Consider the following 26,986-nt stretch of genomic DNA (forward strand, 5'->3'; position numbering starts at 1 on the left):
TCATTATCAAACCGGCAAAACTACGCCGAATTCTTTGCCGCTGCATAAATACACGGTCAATGGAAAAAAAAAAACGTAAGTTTCATCATCATTATAGAGCGCAGTATTTAATAAATAATTTCGGTTTGTCTGATTCAAATGCATGCGGTGTTATATACATGGTAATGGCTTGTTTATAATAAACAACATAATATTATGTTACATTTTGAACTTATTCAGCAGACAAATCTCACTTGGAAATGTGCATAAAAATATCAACAGACAGTATGAGATAGATTAACACTCTTTAAACAATACACTTTCGCCATGAATTCGACATCTTCATTGATAACAATATATAAAATAAAGCAAATATAATATAATATTGCAGAGTACACGGACTCGACAGTCTTTCATACTGACTGCAGTCATCAGTACGATGCTGTTAACACTTGGATAAACATTTAAATAATTATGGACTTCTTCAACTGGTTTTTTTCACTAATTTTGTTCGCAATTTTGCATTCCATTCAAACGTAAGTCGGACTTATTCTTCAATATATTTTTTTTTGGTCTACAATTGTTTTTGAAAATGTGTTTTGTTGTGAATTAGGTTCGTTTTTTTCTATTTGTATGAATTTGAATAAAAATATGAATATTTTGATTTTTTGATGAAAATTTAAGAATCAAAAACAGATTTTAAGATCCACACATAGATTTGTTTTAACTTAAAATACAATGTTTTCCAATTTTTTCATCAAAACACAATGTTCTTATGAGCAATATCATGCTTATATCATAAAATGTTTATAAATAATACGCTCACCCAAAAAAAGGCGATTATTTCTCAAAATTTCAACATATTTCACAATATTTCATCATTTGCCACCCGCAGAACGGAGATACTGGAATCGTCCAAAGATCAATGTATAACATTACGAAATAAGTATTCTGACTCATTGTTGCGTCTGGATCATTGTTTACTGGAAAATGCAGTGCCAGTACGTGTGTGTCGTTCATGCATATCAAAGTATGTGGAAAATATGCAAGCATTTCAAAATTTGACATTGGCCACAGATCCAAAGGTTCCTCGTGCCCGATGCAGCGATCACTTTATGAATCAAGACACATTGAATGTCGTTTGGCAACGATATCAAAGTTCAAGAAACTTATGGAACGATGCGGCGTGCACAAGTAAGTGACACAGTATAAAAATAGATATAATTCAGATGATTCAGTTCAGTTGATATCACGTTTAATTTTCCTACATTGTAGGCTGTTTCGTTGAGCAATGTGATCCGGATAAAATAGCGGCGAATGGAAGTAACGTCACTGCAATTTGTCAGCTAAATGCACAAATGATTGCATTTCACAATAGCACCGTGGAATTACATGCATGTTTCAATAAGAGCGATTTGAATCGTGGAGATGTGTGTAAGGATTGTTTGATAGCATTCAATGCAATAGACGATAATTACAAAAAGTTACCCGTTTCACCAAATGGAGTTTGTTTCGAGGCTGTGGATGAGGTAAAATATTTGAACTTTTCTTTTTCTCAATTTTGAAGAATCTAAAACCAACTTTTTTCCCGCGCAGTTCAATCGAACCAGCAATATATGGTATGAAGGAAAACGATGTCCTAAACCAGACGTATTACCTATTTCAACGGCATGGGAAGTTGTGATAATTTTAATCGCACTGCTTCTATTTTCGGGAATGTCTTACGGTGGATTTTATGCATTTACCATTTACCGGCAACGAGGAAGCTATGTGGAGCAATTGAACACGGAAGACGGAAATGTTACACCTCCGATCTATTCTTGATATTATTCGCTGTGAACAACAACAACAAACAAACAAACAAAACATCTGATTTTGTTTGAACATAAAGTTTAGCGTATGTGTCGCCATCTAACCGTCGACACTCGCATCAAAATGATATTTTCGAATGAAATAAGCTAGTGTGTCAGATTTTGTATGCTTTTTTTTTTGCTAGACTCAATGTAGCGAGAAAGAGATAAATATATATGTTTTTTCATTCAATTGAACGGAGAGTACGGAGTATGTGTGTATATCTTATTCTGCCTGTTTCTTTTCCACAACTGGCTGTATCTCACTCGTACTACATATAAGCGACGTATGTGTGTGACATGAACTTGCATTAGAAAAAATTCCGTATGCATTTCAGTGTATGACGAAAAGTCTTGTAGAGCTCTCTCGATAGCTATCGTTGTGTGTCATTAAAAAAAAGGCAGAGAAAAAAAAACAAAGTGATTAATTATTTTCGTTAAATGATTCAAAGTGAGTCACGAATTGTTTTAAATTATACCACAATTTACACATCAGCCGATAGGGAGTAGTGTGCGCGGAAGTTTTTAATTTTTCGTTCGATTTACATTTTTAATCGATGCAAAAACTGTACACCACACAAACGCTTGACAACATTTGAGGAACAAGTGATTAAAGCATTATTATACGGAGACCAGAAATAGAATTGTCAAATAGCAAAATCTCGTTCGTTGTTTTTCTATTTCTTTGCTGTTGTCATTCAAGATTGTTTGAGGTGAGTGCTCCGCTGCGATATGCAAATATTCTTTTTTAGCTTAGTTTAGATGCATCATTATGGAAATTTAAATTTAGATCGGGTGCAAGTCATTGAATTATAGCGGTTTCTCAGGGCGATCAAGGGAGAGAGAGAGAGAGAAAAATAGAAAGTGTTTATGTGTTCATTGGCTTTTTAACTCAATGTCTTCTTCTTTTAATTTTTGCTTCTTAATGTCCGCACATTTCCATTGAGAACACAGATTCACTTACATAGAGCGACAGTTGATAGTACAAACGTTTTGACATCGTTTGCGGCTCAATTTTTTTCTCTCCATCTCTCTCTCTCTCTCTCACTCAGTAGCTCGATTTAATGGAATTGATTCTCATTCACTACGCACTAAATAGCTTGAAATGATTTCGGTCGAATAATTGGTTTCCCAATAAGAAATAACCGAAATTGCGTCAAACCGATTCGATAATAGCCCAATGACAAGCCATTCATTTAAGATAATGCGAACATAAAAAAAAACTTCAACCGAAAACAATGGGAACGGTCAATTGGACGAGATTGGTTCCGTTATTATAGGTATTAGACGAAATCATGACCAAACTCAATTTATTTAGTGTAGAGCATCAACCAAACAACAACACCACTGCCGTCGCAACCACCATTCAAGCATTGTTTCTTCGATTTGCACCCACTTACATTGCGACGTGTGGTTTACTACTGCTGCTGCTGTACAATCGTTGCCATCCAAAACGTATTAACAAGCTAAGAGGAATTAAAGCATTCTCTGTTTTATGTATGAGTAGGACGAGAAGGCAAAGAAGAGAAAACGCAGAGAAGAATATCACCTTTAATAGCGCCAAATTCAATGGAATCGCATCGTTTTGTTCTTTGCGAGAAAATAACAACAGTAACCATTCATTCCATTGTCAAATCGGTACGCTCGCTCGCTCGTTGTACGTACGAACACGCATGTACAATGAAAGCCATCCACCAACCGAGAACTTATCATACACCAGAACTCATCTCTCTTTCGCCCGCATTCACTGGTGCGTTGTGTGTTGATAACAAGATTCTGATGTTTTTCTGATTTCTATTTTGCGTGGGATGCTCTTACTTACAAGCGTATGCTTTGCTTTTTTTTCCATTTTCTCTTTCTATTATGGCTATTGTCTATTATTATAAATTTGTGCGTCGATTTCCGTTGGGAATCGGTTCGTATAGGCAAAAATCCAATCAACCATTTCATATCATTTTAACCAAATGCACCATTTTTGCTAAGAACCACTTTTGAGCATGTATTTTTTTGTTATCGTCAGCCATGAATAAATGTTGTTATTTTCGCTCAAACCTTTGCGGCTGGATGAATTTCGGACCATAACACACCAATTATTGACCATGAATTAACGGCAAACATAAATACATAAGGTTTTCCATTCGATATGTTTACCAAATGTATACCATAATTGCTTGATGTAACTAAAAAATTCATTCATTCCATTCATTCCATTCATTCTAAATGTTTTACCAAACATTTCGATCGAGTATTTTCGTTAATATCCCATGGAATGTCCCTCTCGAAAGTATTTTGTTGAATCGTATGAATGGCATCGAATGCTTTTGAATTCATTTGAATGAGGCAAAACCAGTTCTAAGTAGGGTAGCAATTGTTTTCGAGATTTGATGCTTGATTTCTTGGTGGCAAACACTGCTTCTTTGGATGGATTGTCGCACGCGATGATATTTACAAGTCGAAGAGAATGAGTGATGGCAAAAAAAATTACGGAGAAGAAGAAACAAAGATAAGAAGATGGATGGATGAATAGGGAGATAGGGCAAAAATAGAAAGCGAAAAAGAATGAAAAGGGGAGAGAGACAAAACGAGAAAGGAAAGGAAAGAAAGGAAGATATAGAGAGAGAGGATAGCGAGAAGAGGAGAGAAAGACGAATAAAATAGACAGCGATTGCGAGAGTACATGGAAAGAAATCAGATACATGAAATTCGCTAGACTTCACGGAAAGCTTAAAGATATCCTTGTTAAAAAAAAGAGACCTACCTTACGTTTGTTTGTGTTTTGTTCGCGTGCATTGCGCAAGATTCATTCTATTGATTTAACAGAAGGCCGTAACATGGGTAGACTTTTTTTTCCTCTCTACCGTTCTTCTCCCCACACAATAAGTAAAAAAAAATTGTAAGCACAAAAGCGACGGCAGCAGCAGTATCAACAACGGAAAATAAAAACAAAAAAGCTACCAATACATATGACACAACAAGCCCTTATCTTACTACCCAGGGGATCATCATTGTACACGGCATGAAGCGTTTGATACTCACTGCGAATGGCTAGTTTTACACGGCTAGCACTTCCATTTGATGCGCATTAAAATCGAATTTGTAAGCATTTTCCCCTGACCACACTCAAAGCTGAATAGCTGCCGCTGCCTCTGCCTCTGCCGTTGGACCATATGCATTCAACATGCTTTTGTATATCAACATATCGATTAATGTTGTTTACAATTTTTATGTTGTTTATGAAAAGTTCTTGTTTTTCTTCCATCCCTTCTTTCGGTCATATCGTTCGGTCCGGTTCGGTTTGGTTCGGTTCGCATCTCACCATGAGATAAAATGGATGGAAAAGTGTGCTTACAACGCTGCTTCTGGCGCTGCTGCTGCTGCCGCCGTATGCGCAATTCATCAATGTTCCTAAAAATGTTTAGTGTTTTGCCTAAAAATGTTCCTCTTTATTTTCCATTTTGTTCTGTGTTGGAAACCTTACAACAACGACAAAAGGAAGAAAAACAACATTATCAGAACTCATCTTTCATTCCATACAAGCACAACAAGAATTTTCGTGAGGCAGCTCGAAAAGCGCACCCCAACACACAAGCACACAATTTCGTACGCACACACTCTTTCACTCACTCACTCACACAGATCCCATACCATTTTCTCGGGGAGCACGACTCTTTCGTCTCTCGTGTATAATAGAAAGAGTGCCGAGTTGTTGGCCCCATCCAATCGATCATTGTACGCGTGCATGTCTGTCTGTGTTTGTGTGTGTGAATTTATGTATGTGTTTACATTCATATGTGAATTGCACTTTATCCGCTTGGGAGCAACACAAAAAGCGATGGGATGGATAAATATTTTCGGTTGTTTCGATTCACTTTTTATGAGTTCCTTAGTACGGTGCAGCAACATAAGCAGATGGTAACTTGTGAATTTCTCCAATTAATTATTTTGCTAGTCGTTACTGGTGAACGACTGAGTGAGTTAGTGAGTGAGTTAGTTTTGTCAGTTGATTTTCATTTTCTCTCAATATTTCGTTGGTTACGTGGAAATTGATCGCTTCAGCTGTGAGCCAGTGAGATTGGTAGACAAAACACCTGTAAATGACCGATTCGTGTTTCGTAGCAATTTTTATCCGTCGAATTGATATTTTGTCCCATCAATCACATAGTGTATAGCTAATGAAAAACAGGTTTGTGACTGTGTTGTTATTGTTGTTTTCAAAGCCGTTGGCTATGCATCATTTTGCCGTCATTCCGAATAATTGATGGAAAATGTTATTTTACTTGATACCAAATTCTATTTTTGTCACTAAAAATGCTATACATTTCGAGAGTTTTCCATTTCCCATGAACTTTAACGTTCAACACTGTACCAAATATCATATCCAACATCTCGAATATTCTCCCGTTTTGCTCCGAATTCCGCTGTGTTTATGTGTTTCAAACGAAGAAGAAAAGCGAAAATATTTCGGTTAGTTAAAAGAAATGTTACATAAGGTGACATTGGTGCAAGTAACCGAGAGTCATAATAAGCGCTAGCCATAGATTACAAATCGTGTTGTGTATTCAATGTAGAAAAGTTGCTGGTGAGGTAGCAAGTAAGCAAACGGCAAGCGAGCGAACGAGCGAATGCAGTGTGTAAGGTGCAGAAGGTGCAAATGCATTTGAAAGTGCTTACGGTTCAAATGACGTCGACCAGACGTCAATCGGGAAAGCATGCACTGTACTCTAGAGCAGAGCAAGAGAGGAAGGGAGGAAGAAAGAAGAAAAAAACCACTGCTCATTCTTTAGGGTTCGTTGAACGTCCATGACTTGATTTGTGTGCAGTTGCAACTTGCAATAAATCCTCCATAATCCACATTTTGCATTGCGCGTCACATGACAAGCATTTCTTCTGCGTTCCTTTTTCGCCACAGTCATATTCGCTCACTCTCTTGCTCTCTCTCTCTCTCTCTCTCTCTCTCGCTCACTCTCGCTCTCTCATCTCTGGAACTGGCTCAATGAATTTATTTGTTGGTCTTAATTTGTTTGCCAACGTTTGGACGTCTTTTTTTTCGCGTGTGTTGTTCTTTCAACAATTAAATCTCGATTCAAATGTGTGCAAAACAAATAAAAACCGACGATTGTTTTTTTTTCTCTGTCAAAAAGCAAATTTATACGTTCTTTCGGAGCTAAGCTAATTAATTGCAAATGACGGTGGTTATACCGAAAAAGAAATTAACTATTTGACTGTAAATTGAATTTAAAGAAAAGTCTTTTCGTGCTTCGGTCGAAATGGCTTCTCGAAAATTATCCGATGGCTTTTTTCTGCTGTCAACATTACCGAATTTTTAATTGGATTAACTCTTGGCGATTAATGGGCAAATTGTGCTAAATAAAAAGCAAACACACGTAAATTTCAACGAATTGCAACATCTATACACACAGTTGTACAATGCCAATTAACCCAATCTTCGCGTTATATTTCGTTTTAATTATTATTAGTAGCGATGACAGCACATTTGATTCGATGGGCATTTGCGTGACTTTTATTGACAATAGCAGTGGAAGTAACAGTGGCAATCGACGTCGCCGCGAAATTATAAAAAAATTAGCAACGTACACTTGTGCAAACATATTACACAGCAGTCATAACTGTTCTCTTTCGCATTCTCTCTCTCTCTGCCGAATAGATGGCGAATTTCGTCTGTGAAATACTAAATAAATAGTAATTATTACAGCCCTTTTTTGCCCAAGTGTCACATTCTGCATGAGTAAACATAAACAAGAATAAAAAGAACAGAAAAAAAAACAATTGTAATCACATGATAAAAATTGAATTTGTTTGGGATACGTGACATGTTGAGTTTGTTTTGTTTTGTTATGCGTTTCGATTTCGATTCGATTTCATTACAATTCGATTCCATTTCAAAACACATTCACACACACACACACACAATGACGAATGAATAAATAAATGGCAATTGAATAAATAGATTAATGAACGAAACGAAAAAAAAGTAAAAATGTTTATCGATTCAATTGAACTTCAACATTACACACATTTCCATTGTGAACTGGGAAAAAACTCATTTAAACTAATCATTTTGTTTCTGTTTACTTGCAGCTAATTTCTTGAAGGACATACATCGCATCACATTGCACGACGCAAAACAGCAACAACAAATTTAAAGAGGAGAATTTATTCAGAGGGAAACGCATTAGAGACGCCTAAACAAATCGTAGCAGAAGTGGCAACAGCAGCAGCAGCAGCAGCCAAAATCGATTTGAATAGATGCGAAATATCTATACTATATACAGTTGTGTATGAATATTATCAACAAAATTACGGTACGCATCGAACGCATGGAGGTTACGAAACAAGAAGAAGAAGTACATGCGTAACCGGAAAATTTGACGACTACAAACGGGAACAGCAGCAGCAGCAGCAGCAGCAAAGACCAACCGTAATACAATTTTCGTTGTGTTATTTCTCACAGTCTGATGAGTTCGGTGGAATAGGAATTGGAATAGCACATAGCCGAATTTTCCGCGATTGCGTGCCATTTTGCCCATCTCTTTCAGTCACAGTGAATTGAATTAGAGGTTCATTCCTCTGCTGTGTTTATTACGACGACGACTTGTACGACGGTCGGTATTGCGTCTAAAAAAAAGCGACAGCAAAGACGACGACGACAGCAGCCATAGTACACCATATTCTTACCGAATTCGCATTGATTTGTTGTTGATATCACACTCGCACATGTGTTGTGTGCACCGAGATATAAATTTGCGAAAAAGACTCGGCTGAAATTTCTGTGGAAAATCCAAACTGCGTAGTTTATTTTTGGAACGTCAATCATCAAGCCTGCCGCTTGATAGTGATTTCTTTTGTGTTTGCGTGTACCAAAACCGCAACACACTCACGCTTGCATACCATTCATTTCGTAACAGTGAAAGCATTTAGACCGAAAGAAGTCACACACACACACACACACACACACATACAAAATAGGAAGAAAAAGGACGAATCATTATTATTACAGCGACACAATAGCGACAGGAGACAACAAACACACATAAAAGAGCCAACAATTTTCTATAAATAAAGTGTCATCTCAGCTCTCATTTGATGTTGTTGAACAATTTTGAACAAAATATTTATAAATACCCGGTTCGAATAAGCAATCAGTGCCAAATGATACAGAAAACTCTTGATATCAATCCAATCACAAGTTGAATCCACACATCTCAATATGAAATTGGAACAAGTAATTTGAAACGCAATACGAAATCAAATGTGAATAAATCGAATTTGGCGTACAATTTATTTGAATCAGAAAATTTGATCAACTCAAAATTGTGACAATTAACAAGTATACGACAAGTGAGGCCGAAATTGAGAAAATAAATCGAAAGTAAAGCGAATAAGCAAATGTTAAAATTTTCTACTTCGATGAACGGGCATTTATAGAGAGAAAGAAGCGCCGACGATACAAAGAGAAACGAGTGGTGTAGTTGGTGTAGTAAAGCGCACATTCTGTGCGAAAAAAAAACCACACCGAAAAGAAAATAGCCAAGATCCAGCTAGGAATCATTTAATTTCTTCGTGCGTTAATTCACATTCATGTTAAACTATCGTCTAGTGTCAACTCATTTCCTAAAACAGCCATAATTTCATTTTTCGTTCAAATATTCGACGATTTTGATATTTTAAACGACGCCTAGCAAGCTCTAGTAAATACGCCAAAAATGTGCAGAGATCGGGATATGCATCCACTTGGATAAATTTGCAACAACAAAACAATTTTTTCTGTCGAAAAATAAGGAAGCAAATAACTGTTAAGACGACAACAGACACACACACACACACGCTCACACACACCCCTTATCTAATTCTTAGTCACAGAGAAAAACGCAAAGTGTGAGAAAACTAAAAGCACTCAGACACACACACGCAATCATTCTCAATCGAAGCGAGAAGAAGAAGAAGAAATAAAAACAAGAAGACGAACCACGGCGTTGGAACGGACGTCCGTTTTTGATTTCTACATTTTTCCGTCGTGCTGTTGTGCGTGTGACGGAAAATCCAACGAACGAAAAAAAATTGCTTTTCTGAAAATTGGAAAATTTTAAATTTATACAATTTCACATCGATTTTCGGTGTACGCCTACAGCGATTGATTTATCATCAACATATCTTCTGTAGCCGCACAATAAGTAGACATCAACGGCAATTGAATCGAAGAACAAACTGCCGGTTTATTGTAGAATTGTAGCGTTTGGCAAGCAGCGTAAATATTATCGTGATTTTGCACGCAATATCATCATCATCATCCCGCTTGAGTGTGAATACGACCGAAATTCTGTCGCAGCAATAAGAAAATATTCCAGTTGACTGCAACACACACACACACACACACACACACACAGACGATCGAACACAACGATATTTTGCATTCAATAGATGCAACTATCTAATAATATACATTCGGGAACCGCAAACAGCAAAAATACACGTCATTGCACGAAACGTTTGGAAGTCTTTAAAGGCTTGCTTGGTAAGTACGACAAGTAATATAGAGAAGAGATGAAAAATGAAGATATTTCATTCTAATTTAGATACAGTATGTATGATTTTCAAGAACCCCTCGACGCAAAAAAAAATAAACAAGAAGAAAAAAAAGCAAACAACGACGAAAACTTGGCTGGTTTTCCGCTTTGAATTCAATTAATTTAACGTATAGTCAAATCGAAATCGATTGACAGTAATAAAACCAATCAAAGCCTATAAAAAGTAATATATTGGATAAAGATCTGGCAAACAGTGAAGAAGAAAAAAAAATGATGTTAATGACTGTATTATTATGAGTTTGTTTTGTTGTTAAAATTGTTTTTATTTCTAAGAATAAATGTCGTTTCCATTGAAAAGAAATTGATCGATTCGAAGCACACATGAAAAAAAGAAAATCTGAAGAAGGAAAAACAATCGCTTAACGATGCGGGAGGAAAATTCGAAAATACACACACAACTCAAGTCAAGATCAAACAGGTCAAACATGATGCTGTGAAACAAGTCAGAATATCATGAACATTTTTTTTCCTGCTCGCAAAGATACATCATATCGAACTGGATAAAGTTTCGTAGATACATGCCAAAAAAAATGAACATTTTATATAGGAAGATGAAAGTTGATGGATTGTTGTGCAAATACCGAGTTCTGCTCGCCGATTCTACGTGTTTATTCGTCTTCATCGGTCAGCCAGACATTAATCAAGTCTCGTTTTCCAATATTATGTCAAGCAACGTGCTGTTTCGAAGGAATTTTCATTTCTTTTTTTGTTTGGTCATTATTGCGGAAAACAACATTTGCTCGACAAAATTAATTCGTAAACAATATGGACGATTTAACACCATCTCCTATCTCGGTCTGGCAGTGAAAGATATATTAGATACATTCAGTTGATATGGCTGCTCGTATATCGGACAAACAAGTCATTTCACGAAATGAATTGACATCATTAAATGATGTATTTACGTGAATTCTCCGATAACAAGCGTGTAAATTCCGGTGAAGAAGAAAAATCACGTGGCCACGCTCACTTGTTCGCCAGATTTGTTGTCAGAACATTAGAGTCTAACGATTTAGACACACGCTCGAAATTCTCTAAGTCATCGTTGTGTGTCGCGAACGCACGTCTAGCGATTTTAAAACGCGCGACATTGCAAAATTACATCATCGCCCGATCGCCAACCAAAATAAGCAGTTGCTTATTATAGCCCAGCTATTTTAACGCCAAAGTGAATGGAATCACGTGAGGTGAGCGTTTTTTTTTTCGAGAAGAAAAAAAAACTCTGCGAAATATTTGCGACCGCAAATCGTTTTTTCAAGAAATATTTTTTTCATTCGCCTTCTTCGCATTCCCCTTTCTTTTGCCAAATGCGAACTAAATGTAAGAGATCGTAAAATTTTCCACTGTTTCTTTTTTACTGTACATTTTAAATTTAGCTCATGCGTTGTTTTGTATTGTTTCGATTCTAAAGCCGCTTCGTTCAATCAAGTCACCGAAATACAACGATTTATTGTTTGAACCCTCTTGTCACATGTGAAATTACAAATTTCAATAGGCAAACACTCTCAAGAAAACCAATTATGAATTCACGATGCCATATGTTGCTTTGCACAATACACAAAAGTAGAAGCAACGAAAAAAAAAAATGGCAGATGAAATTACATGTTATTGAGAACGCAAGCGATGCAAAAAAGAAACTGAGTGTAGTTCGTTTCAAGGTCATGTGCGCTCGGCTTGAATTTGGTGGTGAAAAATAATGTGCTTGCTCTGTCGAAAGAAAAAAATCTAAAGCGAATGCTATTTGTCTTATGACACACATCAAATCGAATCGTTAGATTTCCGGTTTTTGAAGCAGCAACAACAGCAACATGGGCAAAACCGGTGATCTCTCTGCAGGCAAGTACATGCGAATCCCATTCGTACCATCAATCTTTCAGAAGCGAATACAACACACAAAAAACATAGAATAGAGAAACTCCATTTAAGTATATCGTCGATTTGCTGTTAGCAACAAAATGACAACATTTTACCGAATGTCAATGAATATTAGCTTTTATATGATACTAATGGTTGGAGATTTTGCGATAATGCAAACAGAACAGATAAAAAAGATGCCAAAATCAAATGGTTTGGCAATCGAAAAATCGTCTATTAAAACAACATGAAATCGGGACAATTAAAGCATTTTGAAATAGCGAGAGAGAGACAGACAGAGAAAGAGAGAGAGAGAGAGAGAGAGAGAGATAAAAACGGCAGCAAAATCAATATCGATCGGAAATGCAAATTGCATTTTCGAATTTATCCGCATTGATTTTTGTGTATGTGCATTGTGCAAGCGGTCGGCGCGCCCGCGCTCGTGATAGAGAGAACAAGGAAATTTGAGGATAGGAAAATGATGCAGTTGATTAAGTCAATTGCATTGAACAAAATAGAGAACGGAGAGAGTGAGAGAGAGAGAGAGAGAGGCGGCTAAATATATAAATTAACAGTTGAACGAAACGTGTTATTAAAAGCGTTGCACTGTTATTTCCAGTTTGATTGAATCCGTATGATTTCAGTCGTCAATCAGACAATTATTATCAAAATGCCTACACTCGGGCCCCATGTGTGTGTGTCTGTGTGAGAGCATTTACTTCAAACGATGCCGTTCGTCCGTAAATTGATCACACAGTCTCATGCTCATTAGATTGTAATTAGTAAAATCGAACGAACAAAAACAGCGGAAAAAGAACGGAGCACTTTGGGATTGGTAGACAAAGGCAGAAATTAGATGAAAAAACTAAATTACGGCATACATTTCGATGTAGTTGTGAACGTGTAAACGAAACATGTACTGCACACACTTTGCACATGCAAAAGGGAAGTTAATGTATGGGCCTGTGTTGCTTGTGTTTGAACGTGCCCAAACATGCATAAGCCATTGAAGTCCGTCTTTTGCTGTTCGTTTTTCTTCCAGTTTTCTATCGGCGTTACCGATTTCATTCCCAATTCTTCTGGTTCGCCGTTTCTCCTTCTCTGTCACACTCTTGCGCTCTGTGAATGGGATACATTGCCGCTGTATTTGTATTTACACATACGCGCACCACATACACCACATACGCCACACTCAGCAGTTGTACTCAGCACAGCAAGTGTTTACACCGAAATTATTTTCCAATAGCTTCGCTCGACACACGATGTATGCCATGCACAGCAGTTGCTGTTTTGCTATTGTTACATTCAGTCGTATGGAATTCGACAACGTTCTCGCCGAGCAAATGAGATAGAAACAGAGCGAAAACAAGAAACTTAAGACACAAATTTAAAAAAAAGTGACTAAAATACTCCAAGTATCTAAAAAAGCAATAAAATAGAATTTAAAAACGAATCGTCACCAAGTGAAAAGTGTGACTATTCCCACTTATTGTCAATCATCCTAGTTGATTGCAATTAATAATTTTCGGTTCAAATCACATATTGAGTCGGTGGCGGTAAATTAAGTGTTCCGTTAAGAGCGAGTGGAAAAAAACGCCATTCAAAGTCGAAATTGGTGTGCGTGTGTCAATTAGAAATAGAGTGCGTGAATCGTGTGCTTCCTTCATACCAGTGGCCCATTGAAATAAGTGCGCTTTCACACAAAAATGATAAATGTGGTTAATGTTCGAACGGAATTAATTGTTTGTGGTTTTGCTGTAATTTTACAATTTTTCTTGGCTAAATTGAATTTTTGAGTTGCATTACTTGAACACGACATGCCAACCGCCCACTGGTCCACTTGACTCGAATCACAGAGCGATCAGAACAAGTGTGAAGAAGAATCTGGAAGCATCCATATTAGTGAAACAACCAAAACCAATCAATCGAAATTCTCATCGTGGAATTTTCCATTTCGAAGTGTCGAAAGACATCGAGAGAGAGAGAGAGAGAGTGCTTTAATCACATTTTGTTTTTTTTTCTCCATTATTCGATTGTTTTATTTTCGTACCGACGCCTACGAAAATGATTAAGGGCATTTTTATGAAGTATTTTGCAACGCCGAAGCCATATCATTCAGATTCAATTCGATTCGATGTTGATGATAATGATGCGAATGAAATAAAGGTGAGATTTTTAAACAGATACACTGAGAACAGACATAAATACAATTTTAATCGGATTTCGAAATGCCAGCGCTGATATTGTTTTCTATACATTCCATTCTCATGAAAACGAAACAGCCGCAGTACGCAGAATGCTCCCCGATACGCATTAACAATGCGTGTGTGAATGCATGAATGCAACATGTGTAAATAAATAAACAAATTACAAAATAAGAAGAATGAAAAGAGACACATATGAATACAAAAGAAGTGAGAGGGGAGAGGCATGGAAGCCAGCCAAACAAAATACAATGTGAATGGAATTTTTTCGGGTCTTTTTTTTACGTGTCAGCTTGAATAAATTCAAGCCCAAGTCAAGATCGTACTCGTTACCACCACAGATATTTACATGAAACTAGTTTCTTTCTCGACTTGATTTGATTTTAAATAGTTAATCGGCGGTTATTTTCCAATTAAGCTCCTAACGCACGAATAAACGCGCATTATCAAAACTTCCTCGCGCGCTGCAAATCATCGCGGATCCGATCAGAGATCTTTTCGATTTGCCCTTCATTGTGGGATCGTCTGTGGTTCGGACGGTTGACACTTGTGCTTCGTGTTTATTTTCACCCCAGTACGAGCAAATAAATTGTATTGTAGTGGTGGTCGACGGTATGCCGACAAAGTATTTTGTTGTAAGTTCGTTAAGCCTTTAGATAGAATATCTTACATCTTCACCATTGGGGTGATCAGCATTATTATTATTGGTTGAATTGTTTGCTCTATCCACAAAATAAAACGTAAATAAACACTCATCCATTATCCCTATAATATATATCAAAAATACTTTTGCAGCACTTGAGCGTCGTCACCGTCGCCGTCGTTGCCGTCGTCGTCGTCGTCGTCGTTGTCTTTGCTCTTGAGTGAAAGTGAAAATAGTGCGTATTAAGTTTTCCAGGCTATTGCGTGTTAAATATATGCAGAACGATGTGTATGAATACGGTATTTAGCTCTTCCGGCCGCTTCCCGACGACGACGCTCCTTTTTGACATCCATTGAATTTATTGCGTCGCAATTTATGCGTATTGGAATGCGTATGTAAAGCGTCTCATCCTATCCCAATGCAAACACTTCGACTCACACTCACACCGAATGTAAATGTAAATGTCAATTCCATTTTGGCTATTGTTTTTCTATATTCGACGACATTTCACATTCACCGGAAAGTCAATTCAGGTGTGTTTAAGTTCGTTCGCTTGCAAATGCCATCAGAGGCAAATGTTTCCAAACAGAATTTAAACCAAAAAATGATTTATTGATGGGAATTTTGAATGTGTCTCTATCTCTCTCTCTCTCTGCGTGTGTGATGTGAAGTGTGAAATAAAATTAGTAACGAATCCATGGGTTGGAATCAACAAGACGAAAAATGACTTCTATCATTCCTGTCGTCGTCGTCGGCAAATATTTGTCACTTTTTCTCACATTCGGCTGTGTTTTATCCGATTGTAATTCGGTCGAGCAGAAACGCCGTCTTTTTCGCCATTGATCTCAAAACCTTAGTACATCTTGGCGATAAACAGCACGAAATTGACGAAAAATCGTGCAAAACGGCACGTAAGCTTCCATGGAAAAACATTTCCTATCCCAATAAATTCGAATGGGAATATGCAATGATTTGAGCATTGTATCCCGAGCATGCGCACACAATGCACAATTTTTCATGAATGAAAAGCTGAACGTACGTACGTTGATTTTCTACAACCGAATTTTACGCAGTGCTAAAATGCACGTAAACATTTCTTTGATTTTCATTTCCATCCGTTTCACGGAAATGTCTCTCCACCCGATCCCGCATAACTTAATCCACGATATGACCATCTAAATGCTAATCAGTGGCAGAGGGAGAAAAAGAAATTGCTACGCAAAAAAAAACCAGCACACAAATTGCGTTTACATTTTGGTGCTTTTCTTGTGTATTGCTGATGTATCTATCATATTTGGCGTTTCATGGAAAAAAGGGCTTCGGCTGTATGGTAGTACACGTTTAGACACAACCAATTTCTCAAAGTGACCTTCTGGGCGAAATGATTTTGCGTTGTTGTTTTTGCTGCTGCTGCTGCTGCTGTTGGTGACAAAAATGGAAAAACGGAAAATTGACAAACATCAGCACGTGTAAAATGGTTAAATGACTTTGGAATGTGTGATTGTTTTTTCAGTAGGTGGGGTAGGGAAGGTTCTTGGTACGTACTACGTATAGTGTGCTAACTTTAAAAAAAAGTGTGCGTTTTCATGGGAAAATATTTCATTTTTTCTTCTCTGTTATTAACTTGCTTTCGTCATTTTCGCGTTTCGTCAGTGGAGCAGACAATTTGTTCATTACATTCCATTCAGCTTGACATTTGTTTGCATGTAAATAGCCCATTTGAAATGGCTTCGCATATTTCCCAGAACAAAAATATGGCAATTTTAGGCTTATTTTTGTTTTGAGGAAATCCATTTCTCTTCATAATTTCGCAATCACAATTGCAATTTCAATCAAACGGAAACACAAACGATTACGTGTCACATGAAAGCCAATCGAACAAACGAACGAACGAATAATGAACAAATCAATGGAACGAATCAAATGATGATAGTTATTTTCAATTGAATTTATTAAATGGATTAATACCTAGCAGCAGAACAGTAGTCAAGCCTTGACAGTAGTAGTAATAGATATTTCCTCTTTTCATATTCTAGTGCGGCATGCGAAATCCATCCACGAGAGGTAAGAGCGATGATTTGAGTTGTTTGACCAGCTCATCGACGTCATCGCGCGATCAAAGCAATGCTAAGTATCCCGGCATACTGGTTGATTCGGACAACAATTCAGCGAAATTCACCTCAACTTATCTACCGCAAGTGATCGATCCACAAGAATGGCAAAATCATGCATCGGACCAACAGCAAAATGGTTCGCGAAAACGAAAAGAGCGTCAAGATTCGACGTCGTCAATAACACAGGATCGAAAATTGGTGCGATCGAATAGTGAAGAATATTTGCCAAATATTGACGCGTACGAAGTGATTCGTCGAGTATCGTCACACGAAGAAATTAAACAGCCGCAGCAATGCAATGAAAACGATGGTGTATCCACACCATTGCTGCAATCAAAGCAGGCGCCCGACGATAATGATGATGACTACGATGACGTCAACGACGACGATGATGATGATGACGATGGCAATGATGAGTGCATTATGAACAATAGACGTAGGTCGTATCATTTAGCAAACGACAACGTGTCATCATCGAGCAAATCGGCCAATAACGAGGTACAGGAAATATTGCGAGAAGCATATCGTCGATCCGAAACCAGCCCAGCACGATCACGTACATTCGATTTTTCCCACAAATTACGCGTCTCACCCAGTCGACGAGATCACACCATTAATCATTGTCACAGCAACGACGATGCACTGGCCGCCGATAACATGCACGATCGGTAATTTGCAGTTTTTTTTTTAAATCAATTTTTGTTTAACGTTCTTTTGAATCAGTAGTATTATCCGTGTTTGAGCCTTTTTTCACGAATTCGTTCTAATTTCATGACGTTCTATCGAAATTACAGGCGAAGCAGTGAACGTTTTTGTAAGGCGCGCGCAGCACAAGGATTTCGTAAGTCATCGTCAAGCAAAAAATCATCATCATCTGCAGCAGCAGCAGCTGCAGTGGCACCATTGCCGGCATCATTGATTCGACAGTCGAGTTCAACGGACAGTGAACAGAATGAAATCGCCTATAAATACGACATAACCGCCATGAAATCAGAGCGAAGAGGTTTTACCAGCACAAAGGCTGCGACTGCTGCTACAACTGCCGCAGAGGCGGCTGCTGATTACAAACAACAATCGGATGTGGATTCATCGGTATCGAGCGAATGCGGCGGTCTGGGCGATGACTACTACAACGATCTATCGTCTTCATTTTCCGATCACAATGACAATAACGATTACACCGATTTTATGCCAATATCACCATCGACGGCCCTCAAGTCATCATCTGTAATTTCCAACACCACCAATAACACCACAACATCGAGACACGAATCATCACTGCCATGGGATTATACGCGGCGCGAAGACGATGTTCCCGTGAAAAGTCAACGCTTTGCCGAGAATAAATTCGATTATGTCAACAATACGCGAGATATCGATATGAAGCTACGGAATGAATCGTTTATCGGACACTCGACGATTCCGCACTTTGCAAAGGGTGAATCCAATCTAATAAAACCACGTGATTTATTGAAAAGCAGCCCATTGCCACACACTGTATACCACACCACGCCCGATGAAAAGCTCAAGCAAATCAACAAGCGGCTGGTTGCATTGAAAAAACGTGTCGCCGCGTTTGAGGAAAATTTCGAAATGGAAAATGGATATCGGCCATCACTTTCGATCAAATTGAACGAACGCTATGTGAAAAATGCACTAGCCGAAATACATAAACTGCGCAAAGAGAAGCAAGTACTCAAAGCGGATCCAATGGTTGGCATGGGCTACAACAAGAGCGGCAACAATTCACTGAACGCTACCAATGATAACAAAGTTCAGAAGATGAAAGACACCATTGCTGAAATTGAAAAGGTAGGTTTATTTTTGACGAATATTCAAATCGCTTTGATTTTTTCTTTTCAATTGGACATAATGGATTATTCATTCTAATTGTTCATTTTTTTTCTTCATTCATACAAAAAAAAACAGCGCTTACAAGTCAAACGCGCCGAAGAAGATCGACCGGGAGTTTTGGAAGAAATGACTGCCGATCAATTGGTACAGGAGAAGACAGCCGTGCAACGAGCATTACTCTACTTGGAATCACTGTACGGGCGACCGATAACGCGTGATGAACGTGACGCAGCTCGGCTACTCTACAATCGATATCGTGTGATCAAACGATTGGTGAATCGGAGCGTATCGATTTCGGGTTCGGGTGTCAGTAATCCATCCGAATTGCCCACAATTCTTGAGCACGAAGCGATGGCATTTACTGTGGCCGCAATATCACTAACACCACCACCATCTGACAATGAGATGCAATCGGGCAGTGGTAGTGGTGGTGCTGGCTTTGTCGATTCATCGACCGATTCCACCGACACATCAAGTTCGATCAATGAAAATGTTCATGAAATGTCCTTGGATGGCCTCACCCGAAACCTAGAGATTGTTCGCGACGAAAAGAAGAAATTGCGACGCACCATCAAGGAATTCGAAGAAGTGTTTGAAGAGCAAAATGGCCGAAAGATGCTAAAATCCGATCGTACTGTTATCGAAGAAACGTACGCATTGTACAAACAGAAAAAAGCCAAATTACGGCTGCTTGACGCACTCGTTCGCAAGCAGCTCACTCATTAGATGTTGTTTACCTCTTTTCCTCGTTTTTTTTTTGAAGATAAGAAAACAAATCAGAAATTCAACAAGAGAATAAATCGCTTGGCTTTAGATCTACACAACGTGAATTTACGTACGAATCGGAGATGGAATATAAAAACCGAACAAAACATTAACAAAGCGCAATCAATAAATCGATTGTAGTCATTTCGGTTATTTTTCTTTTCAATTTGATTTTTTTTAGGCTAATCGGTCGATTTATCACTTGACTTTAGTTATTATTATAGTGTCGAATTGCTAACTAGCGCAGAAAAATCGCACCAGACACATATAGATCTATATATATATGTAGAGATACAGAGAAGAGCAAACAAATCATTACAAAAATGAAGTACAATGTTAAAATAATCAATTTAAAAAAACAGAAGAAAACTAATGAGTCAATATTTAAGGATTTGTTGTGAAACTATCGTTAAACAAAAGAGACAAACAAAAAATAAACACACACACACAAGCATACTCATTGGATATGGATGGAATATATAAGAAATGAGGAAAACAACTGTGGAAAAAAAATAGGGAAAGATTGGAAATACGTAGCCTTTTTAAGTAAAACACACACACGCAGAGGACAACGCGCTAACTTTGAAACCTGGTGCTATTTCCCCACCATGCGCAGACGATCAGGAGAAATTGAAAACGAAGTCATAAGAATTGAGTTTATCACTTTCGATGATAAACATATTCATATCTACACTTCAAACAATCAGTATATGAACTGATACTGCTGATCAAATATTTTTGCCCAATTTTTACTTCATTTTTACTCTTTTCTTTCCTTCTTGTCAGAAGACTGAATTATTTGTCTTTGGAATTTATTTATATATGGACCTTGACAAAAACTAACAAAAAAAACACTTGTAATAACTAATTTACTTATCGAAATTTTGATGAAAACATTTTTTGTTTGTTTGTGTGCAATTGGCCAAACATTGATATAAACAATTCTGATTCATATCTAATGACACAGACACAGAGTTTGGACGGCATTTGCATTGCTCCTATAATTTTGTATATAGGTACTATAAATAATAAACGTAAAAAAACATAAATAAAATGTGCCCACAAAACAAATCCACACACACGCTGACATTTGAGTGTATGGTGAGAGAAATCTCTTTATTTTGCTGAATTCTTTTCTGCTTGTTTTTCATTTGAAATTAATAAAAAAAAAAGAATTTTCGGCGTTGGGCATTCAACATGTGTGACGACGACGATATGTACGTACAAGCTGATGAATAAAATGTAACAAGTAGGATCAACTGTGATAGTTTGACTTATTATTCTATTGATTTCATTTTAATTTGGAGAACAACATTTATGTCACATCAAATTTGAGTTTTTCCGATTTTTTTTTTTCATTTTATCAGAATTTTCAGTTGAAAAAATTGGAATTTTTAGTTCAAAAATTTTCAACGGTAGAAATCAATTGATCCGAGCAGAAAAAAAACTCTCGATGAAATATGAATATTGGTTAGTTAATTTTTTCTGTTTGCGCAATTAACTGCAATTTCAAATACTTCCCCGTTGCCCATCTAGTGTTTAACCAAAAAAAAAAATGCGATTCTTTTTCCCTTCAACGACATATGTCGATGCAGCCAAAAAATATTCGATCGTCGTCGATGCTTGAAATGGTCTTCATCGGTCTTGTGTGAATGAAAGGCGAAATGAAAGGCAAACAAGATGTGTAGAGCAGAGATCGAAACCAAATCAAACCGAATATTTGGTTTGAGTGTGTGAACAAACCAAACCATTCGGTACGTTCTGAAAAATGGTTTGTATGGCACACAGAAACGTTTATGCTCACGTGTATTAGTATACAATACTAACACAGTGACAACACGCTTGAACGTTGCTCATACAAACTATTCTCAGAACGTTTCGCTTGATATGGTTTGCTGCGATGAACAGAGAGCAAAGCAGTAAAACCGTTCCAAAATCGGTTTGTATGAGAAACGTCAAACCGTTTTCGATCCCTGGTGTAGAGAGATAGGGGATAGAATGAACAAGAACAAACAAACAAAATTCATCATTACTTACGTTTTTCTCAACGCTTTTATATTTTTCTACTTGAATTAGCAGTGATGTTGAAAATGAAAAAAACAAACAACAACAACAACTAGAACACTGAACAGAACCGACAGAGAAAAGGGTGTGTGTTTCGAGCATATTAATAGTATAATATAGAAAAGAGAACGCAAGTCTGCAAATTTGAATCAAAAATTTATTAAGAAGCATACCAAATAGGAATGTATTGTGAGAAGCATCGTATAAGCACTTTGACGGAATGTCGAACAAAATTTTCGGTTGGGCCACCAGCACAACACTACCAATTCGAACTGAATTGAGAAAATATGTGTAATTGAGATGGACAAATAGATTTTTTTCTAGCGACGCATCTATTTTTTTGGTTTTTACTCACTTCCTGTATCGTCACATTTACATTGATATACTGATGATAGTGTGCCGCAAATGAGCGATGATGGAAATGGATTTTGTTTTTTACATTCTGTAATCCTATTTTAAAAATATGAAAAAAAAAAATCACAGTTTTCCTCCCAATTTTCGTGATAAGAATTCTTTTTTGATGAGTTACTTTCATTTTAACGAAACGCATTTGAATGAAATGTATTCAACTACTAAGTTTAGAGGTTGACTGGCGCAATCGGAATAATGATGGCATTGCCGCGATAGCACAGCCTCAAGAAATTCTATTAATTTTATTGGAATGGGAGACACACAGACAAACACATACACACACTTAATGTCGTTTGTCCATTGTTTATAATTATTATTATTGTAGAGTTTTTTATTTTTACATTCAACGAGCATGTTACTTATGTCAAACGTATCCCAAGATTTAACAACAACAACAAAAAAGATATTTATCGCATACATTAATACATAATTTCAGTATTATATTAATTAAATGAACATGAAAATGAAGAAAATGTGTAACAAACAATGAGAATTACTGTTGAATAAAATATATTTTAACTTGTACTTACATTGGCGCCACTTTTTCTTATTCTTTGTTTTATCGAGACTATTGCAGCTTGATTGAATTGAACGTAGCTCGAGTTTTATTTGATATCTGCTACATAGCAAATGATATCTGCTACGTAGCAATTACAAATGCAAGGATCCAAACAGTGAACTCGCAACACACGTTTGAAGAGAGAATTAAATTCGTTAGTCTTTTTGGTGAAGTAATTGAATATCGCAATCAAGAAAATGGACTTGAAGGTTCTTTTCATTTTTGTCATCGTTATCATTACCATAAGGTGATAGCATGAATGAAAATGCGGCAGAAAAAATCAGCAAAAGCCTTTAATGTTTCAAACGCTTCGGATTGATGGCGCTGTCAGAAGCTTTCTGAAGCACATTAGAAGTGGTGAATGTGATTATGACAGATCATATTTGTGTTTACGTTTAGAAACGTTGACTGTTAAAGTAGAGAATGTTCTGTCAATATAAACCAAAATACCAACATGGCGGGCTAAAATGCTGTCATGGCCGATATCTTTCTCATTAAACTACACATGTAAATATCTCTGAAACGGCTGGGAAAATCGACCAAAATTTTTTAATAAGTAATTTACATTGAAGAATTCTGATAAATCGGAATCTCGGAACACTTATTCTGATTTATCATTCCGATTGGTTTTAATGCCGATAAATCGGAATCATTGTTCCGCTAAATTTTCTCTGAGCGGACAAGAAATTTTTTTTCCGGTGTCCGTCCGTTCCAAATAACTCTTAAAAAAATTAAAAAGTGTCCGTCCGTCCGTGTCCGTCGGCACTTTCTTATGACCCCTTATTCTGACTAAATGAACTTCTTTGTATGTGTGCAATGATAGTGTCTATTCTATTTGAAGACAAATGATTTTATGAACCATGTGTTCATATCAGATTGTACATTTGTACAAATAAAATAAAGAGCCAAAAGGTAAGAACAGCACAAAAATAGGTAATGTAACTCATGGTAAAACTATTAAGTTTTCTGGTCAAAATGCGAATTTATTCTGGTCATTTTCGGATATTTTTATGATAAAAATATATTTCTTTCTGATCATATTTCGAAAAATTCTCTGTTAATTTTCGATATGTTTCTGAAAAATTCTATATTTTTCTGATCAAGTTACGAAAAGGGTTTCTGATAATTTTAATATACTTCTGATCATTGTACTTTTTTTTCTGATCAATTTTGAAAAAAGATTTCTGATCATTTTAGATATTTTTCGGCTAATTCCCAAATTTTTCTGATCATATTAGGTTTTTTTCTGATCAAATTAATAAAAAAGTTTCTGATCATTTTGAATATTCTTCTGATCATTTTTGATATTTTTCTGGTAATTTTCCATATGTTCGGATCATAATTAATTAATCCGTAAAGATGCTCACAGGAAAGGAAAATCTGGGAATCAGACCAAATCCTGAGAACCCATGGATCAGCCCGAATCCATTGGATTTGAACTTTGGACCATCAAACCAGCCGGGTATCTACACTCCCCCAGGGAGTGACACCACGGTCCATTTTGCCGATTTTCCCAGCCGTTTTCGAGATATTTCGATGTGTAAATATTTATTGGTTTTAATTTACCACTTAAGAGGTGAGTTTGGACAAATTAGCAGAAAAGCGCATTAAAGATCGAAATATTCCATCATTCTAAAATATTTTCACCAGAGGCGCTCTTACAAAAATCCATCCATTTAGCCTCCATAAGAAGCAATGTATTTTTTGTTCAAGCTATCGATTTACGATCATTACACCGACAAATAGAGATGAAATTGCCGACGAGGATCAATCTTCGTGCTCGTCGAAGTCTTCAGAAAATCAACATATTGAGAATTCCTACTCCCAAATCAAAGAAAATGTGATTTTCTACCGATTTAGACACTTACATTACCTACCAACACCCATATGGTCGACCAATATCACCTAGCATGGAACAAACGAAGAAATGTTCAAAGAATGACTTTTCTGACCACATATGGCGCTGTAACTCCTTTCACTTCTAGAAAACCGTTCTGAAAATTTAATGGCAGCTTCATGACGATGAAACCAGACTCTCAGCCAATTTTGAGCGATATCTCATGTGGGAAAATTGAGTTATTATCAAAAATGTCACCTAGCATGGAAAAAACCAAGTGATGACCAACAAAAGGCAAAAAAAGTTAGTAACAAGGGAGTTGACCTGTTCAGTACAAGTCTTCAGAAAATCAACATATTGAGAATCCCTACTCCCAAATCAAAGAAAATGTGATTTTCTACCGATTTAGACACTTACATTACCTACCAACACCCATATGGTCGACCAATGTCACCTAGCATGGAAATAACTCGAAAAGTGATGACCAACAAAAGGCAAAAAAAGTTAGTAACAAGGGAGTTGACCTGTTCAGTACAAGTCTTCAGAAAATCAATCTATAATTTTGCTCAAGACTGCAATGTCTTATCTCTTATCAGTTAGGCGCAAATCAAAAACACACGCATATAGCAAGGTTTTTTTGCTTATCAATTTTCGCGTTTTCCACGAAACTGATAAGAGATAACTGATAACTGTCTAAAGCAAAGTTGTGAAGGACCTCATGCACTTTCCTAAGACACTAGGTCGTTATCTCTTATCAGTTCCGCGAAAAACAAGGTAAACCACGGATGTACACCAAATTTCGCGGTTTTTCGCATTATTCGCGAAACTGATAAGAGATAACTGGAAACTGTCTGGAGCAAAGTTGTTGGAAATTTTAAATTCTTTAAAAACTGTGAAGACGTCAATTCTTTATCTTTTATCACTTCCGCGAAAAACCGCGAAATTTGGTGTTCAGTCGTGGTTTACCTTGTTTTTCGCGGAACTGATAGGAGATAACGACCTAGCGTCTTATAAAAATTTATAGCGCATGAGCCACATTACAACTTTGTTTTAGACAATTATCAGTTATCTCCTATCAGTTTCGTGGAAAACGCGAAAAATGATAAGCAAAAAAACCTTGCTATATGCGCGTGTTTTTGATTTGCGCCTAACTGATAAGAGATAAGACATAGCAGTCACTACAACTTTGCCGGAGACACCAAACCTCTATCTCTTATCAGCTTCGCGAAAATCGCGACTGACCGCGGACCATTACTCATTTTCAGTAGATTGCTCCATTTTGGAAGCTATTCAAAAGTATTCAGAAGTGCTCCGACAGATTCAGAAGATTTTCAGATTCATTTATGGTTTCTGGTGGCAAGTCAGTAGCAAAATTCACGCTCGGTTACCATATAGAGAGTGGACACTAGACACTGAGATCTCGGCGTCGAGTGCAAAGCAATTTCGGTGTCAATTTGTGTGTTTATCGCTCGCTCTCTTTCAAACAATATTGTACACTCGTTTGCTTTAACGTGCCAGGAAATCGAATTGGAGTGTGTACACAATGCACAAACTGATTATCGTCCAAAATTCAGCGTGGCCCATACATTTGTGAGCGTCAACGAGTGTTACATCCGTACACTACACACTCTAAATATATGCCACACTCATTGTCGCTCACAAATGTATGGGTCACACTCATTTCTGAACGACAATCAGTGTGAGCATAACTACAGCATAGCGATTTTATTAGTGTGAATTTTTACTTGAGTAGGGTGAGGATTCCTAAGTTTACTATCGACATAATCATAACTCTCTTCGAAATAATGGATCATGTTGAAAAAATATTTCAACTCAAGAATATAGAACTAAAACCAAGTCGAATTTGGGAATAGAGACAGGAGCGCGAAAGTATGCGACGAAATAAACGAATTCATGAACGAAAAAACTGTCTAGGGTGGGGATTCCCAAGTTTACTATCGACATAATCATCTAGGGGGAAAGATCAATTGGTCGTACGCTATTATCTATGTTATTGGCTATTCATCGTTATTCATTGGTATATTGGTGTGAATTGGTCAAATAAATTGAATATTCGTGTTAATCGTGTACATTTAATGTGAACTCAACATAAAAATATAGAACAATAGAGACCGATGTACTGGCACAGTATGCAGATAAACGCTTATTTTTGAAAAATAACAATACATCAGCGAATTCGTTTAAATTCACGTTTAAGTGCCACGTACTTTTGGTTAAAGCGCTGT

At 37.0% G+C, this 26,986-nt stretch overlaps 1 protein-coding gene across 5 annotated transcripts; it reads left to right on the forward strand.

The window, feature by feature from the left end:
• The first annotated feature begins 385 nt into the window (after positions 1-385).
• Positions 386-22,875, forward strand: LOC129577684 (uncharacterized protein DDB_G0283697). Of its 5 annotated transcripts, none has more exons than XM_055465165.1 (8): positions 386-515; positions 875-1,173; positions 1,255-1,508; positions 1,576-2,542; positions 7,929-14,455; positions 17,173-17,918; positions 18,045-19,062; positions 19,180-22,875. In XM_055465165.1, the coding sequence occupies exons 5-8, from the start codon at positions 14,354-14,356 to the stop codon at positions 19,828-19,830; spliced, it is 2,517 nt and encodes an 838-aa protein (XP_055321140.1). In that variant the 5' UTR covers positions 386-515; positions 875-1,173; positions 1,255-1,508; positions 1,576-2,542; positions 7,929-14,353; the 3' UTR covers positions 19,831-22,875. The 5 variants fall into 5 exon arrangements, with proteins under 5 accessions (XP_055321140.1, XP_055321143.1, XP_055321141.1 ...); XM_055465168.1 differs by having other exon boundaries at positions 7,929-10,362; XM_055465166.1 differs by lacking the exons at positions 386-515; positions 875-1,173; positions 1,255-1,508; positions 1,576-2,542 and adding an exon at positions 5,862-6,012.
• The last annotated feature ends 4,111 nt before the right edge of the window (positions 22,876-26,986 follow it).

The sequence above is a fragment of the Sitodiplosis mosellana genome, unplaced genomic scaffold (genome assembly GCF_009176505.1).
Source record: "Sitodiplosis mosellana isolate CC-2019 unplaced genomic scaffold, AAFC_SMos_1.0 Smas_scaffold_6197, whole genome shotgun sequence".
Taxonomy (NCBI): domain Eukaryota; kingdom Metazoa; phylum Arthropoda; class Insecta; order Diptera; family Cecidomyiidae; genus Sitodiplosis; species Sitodiplosis mosellana.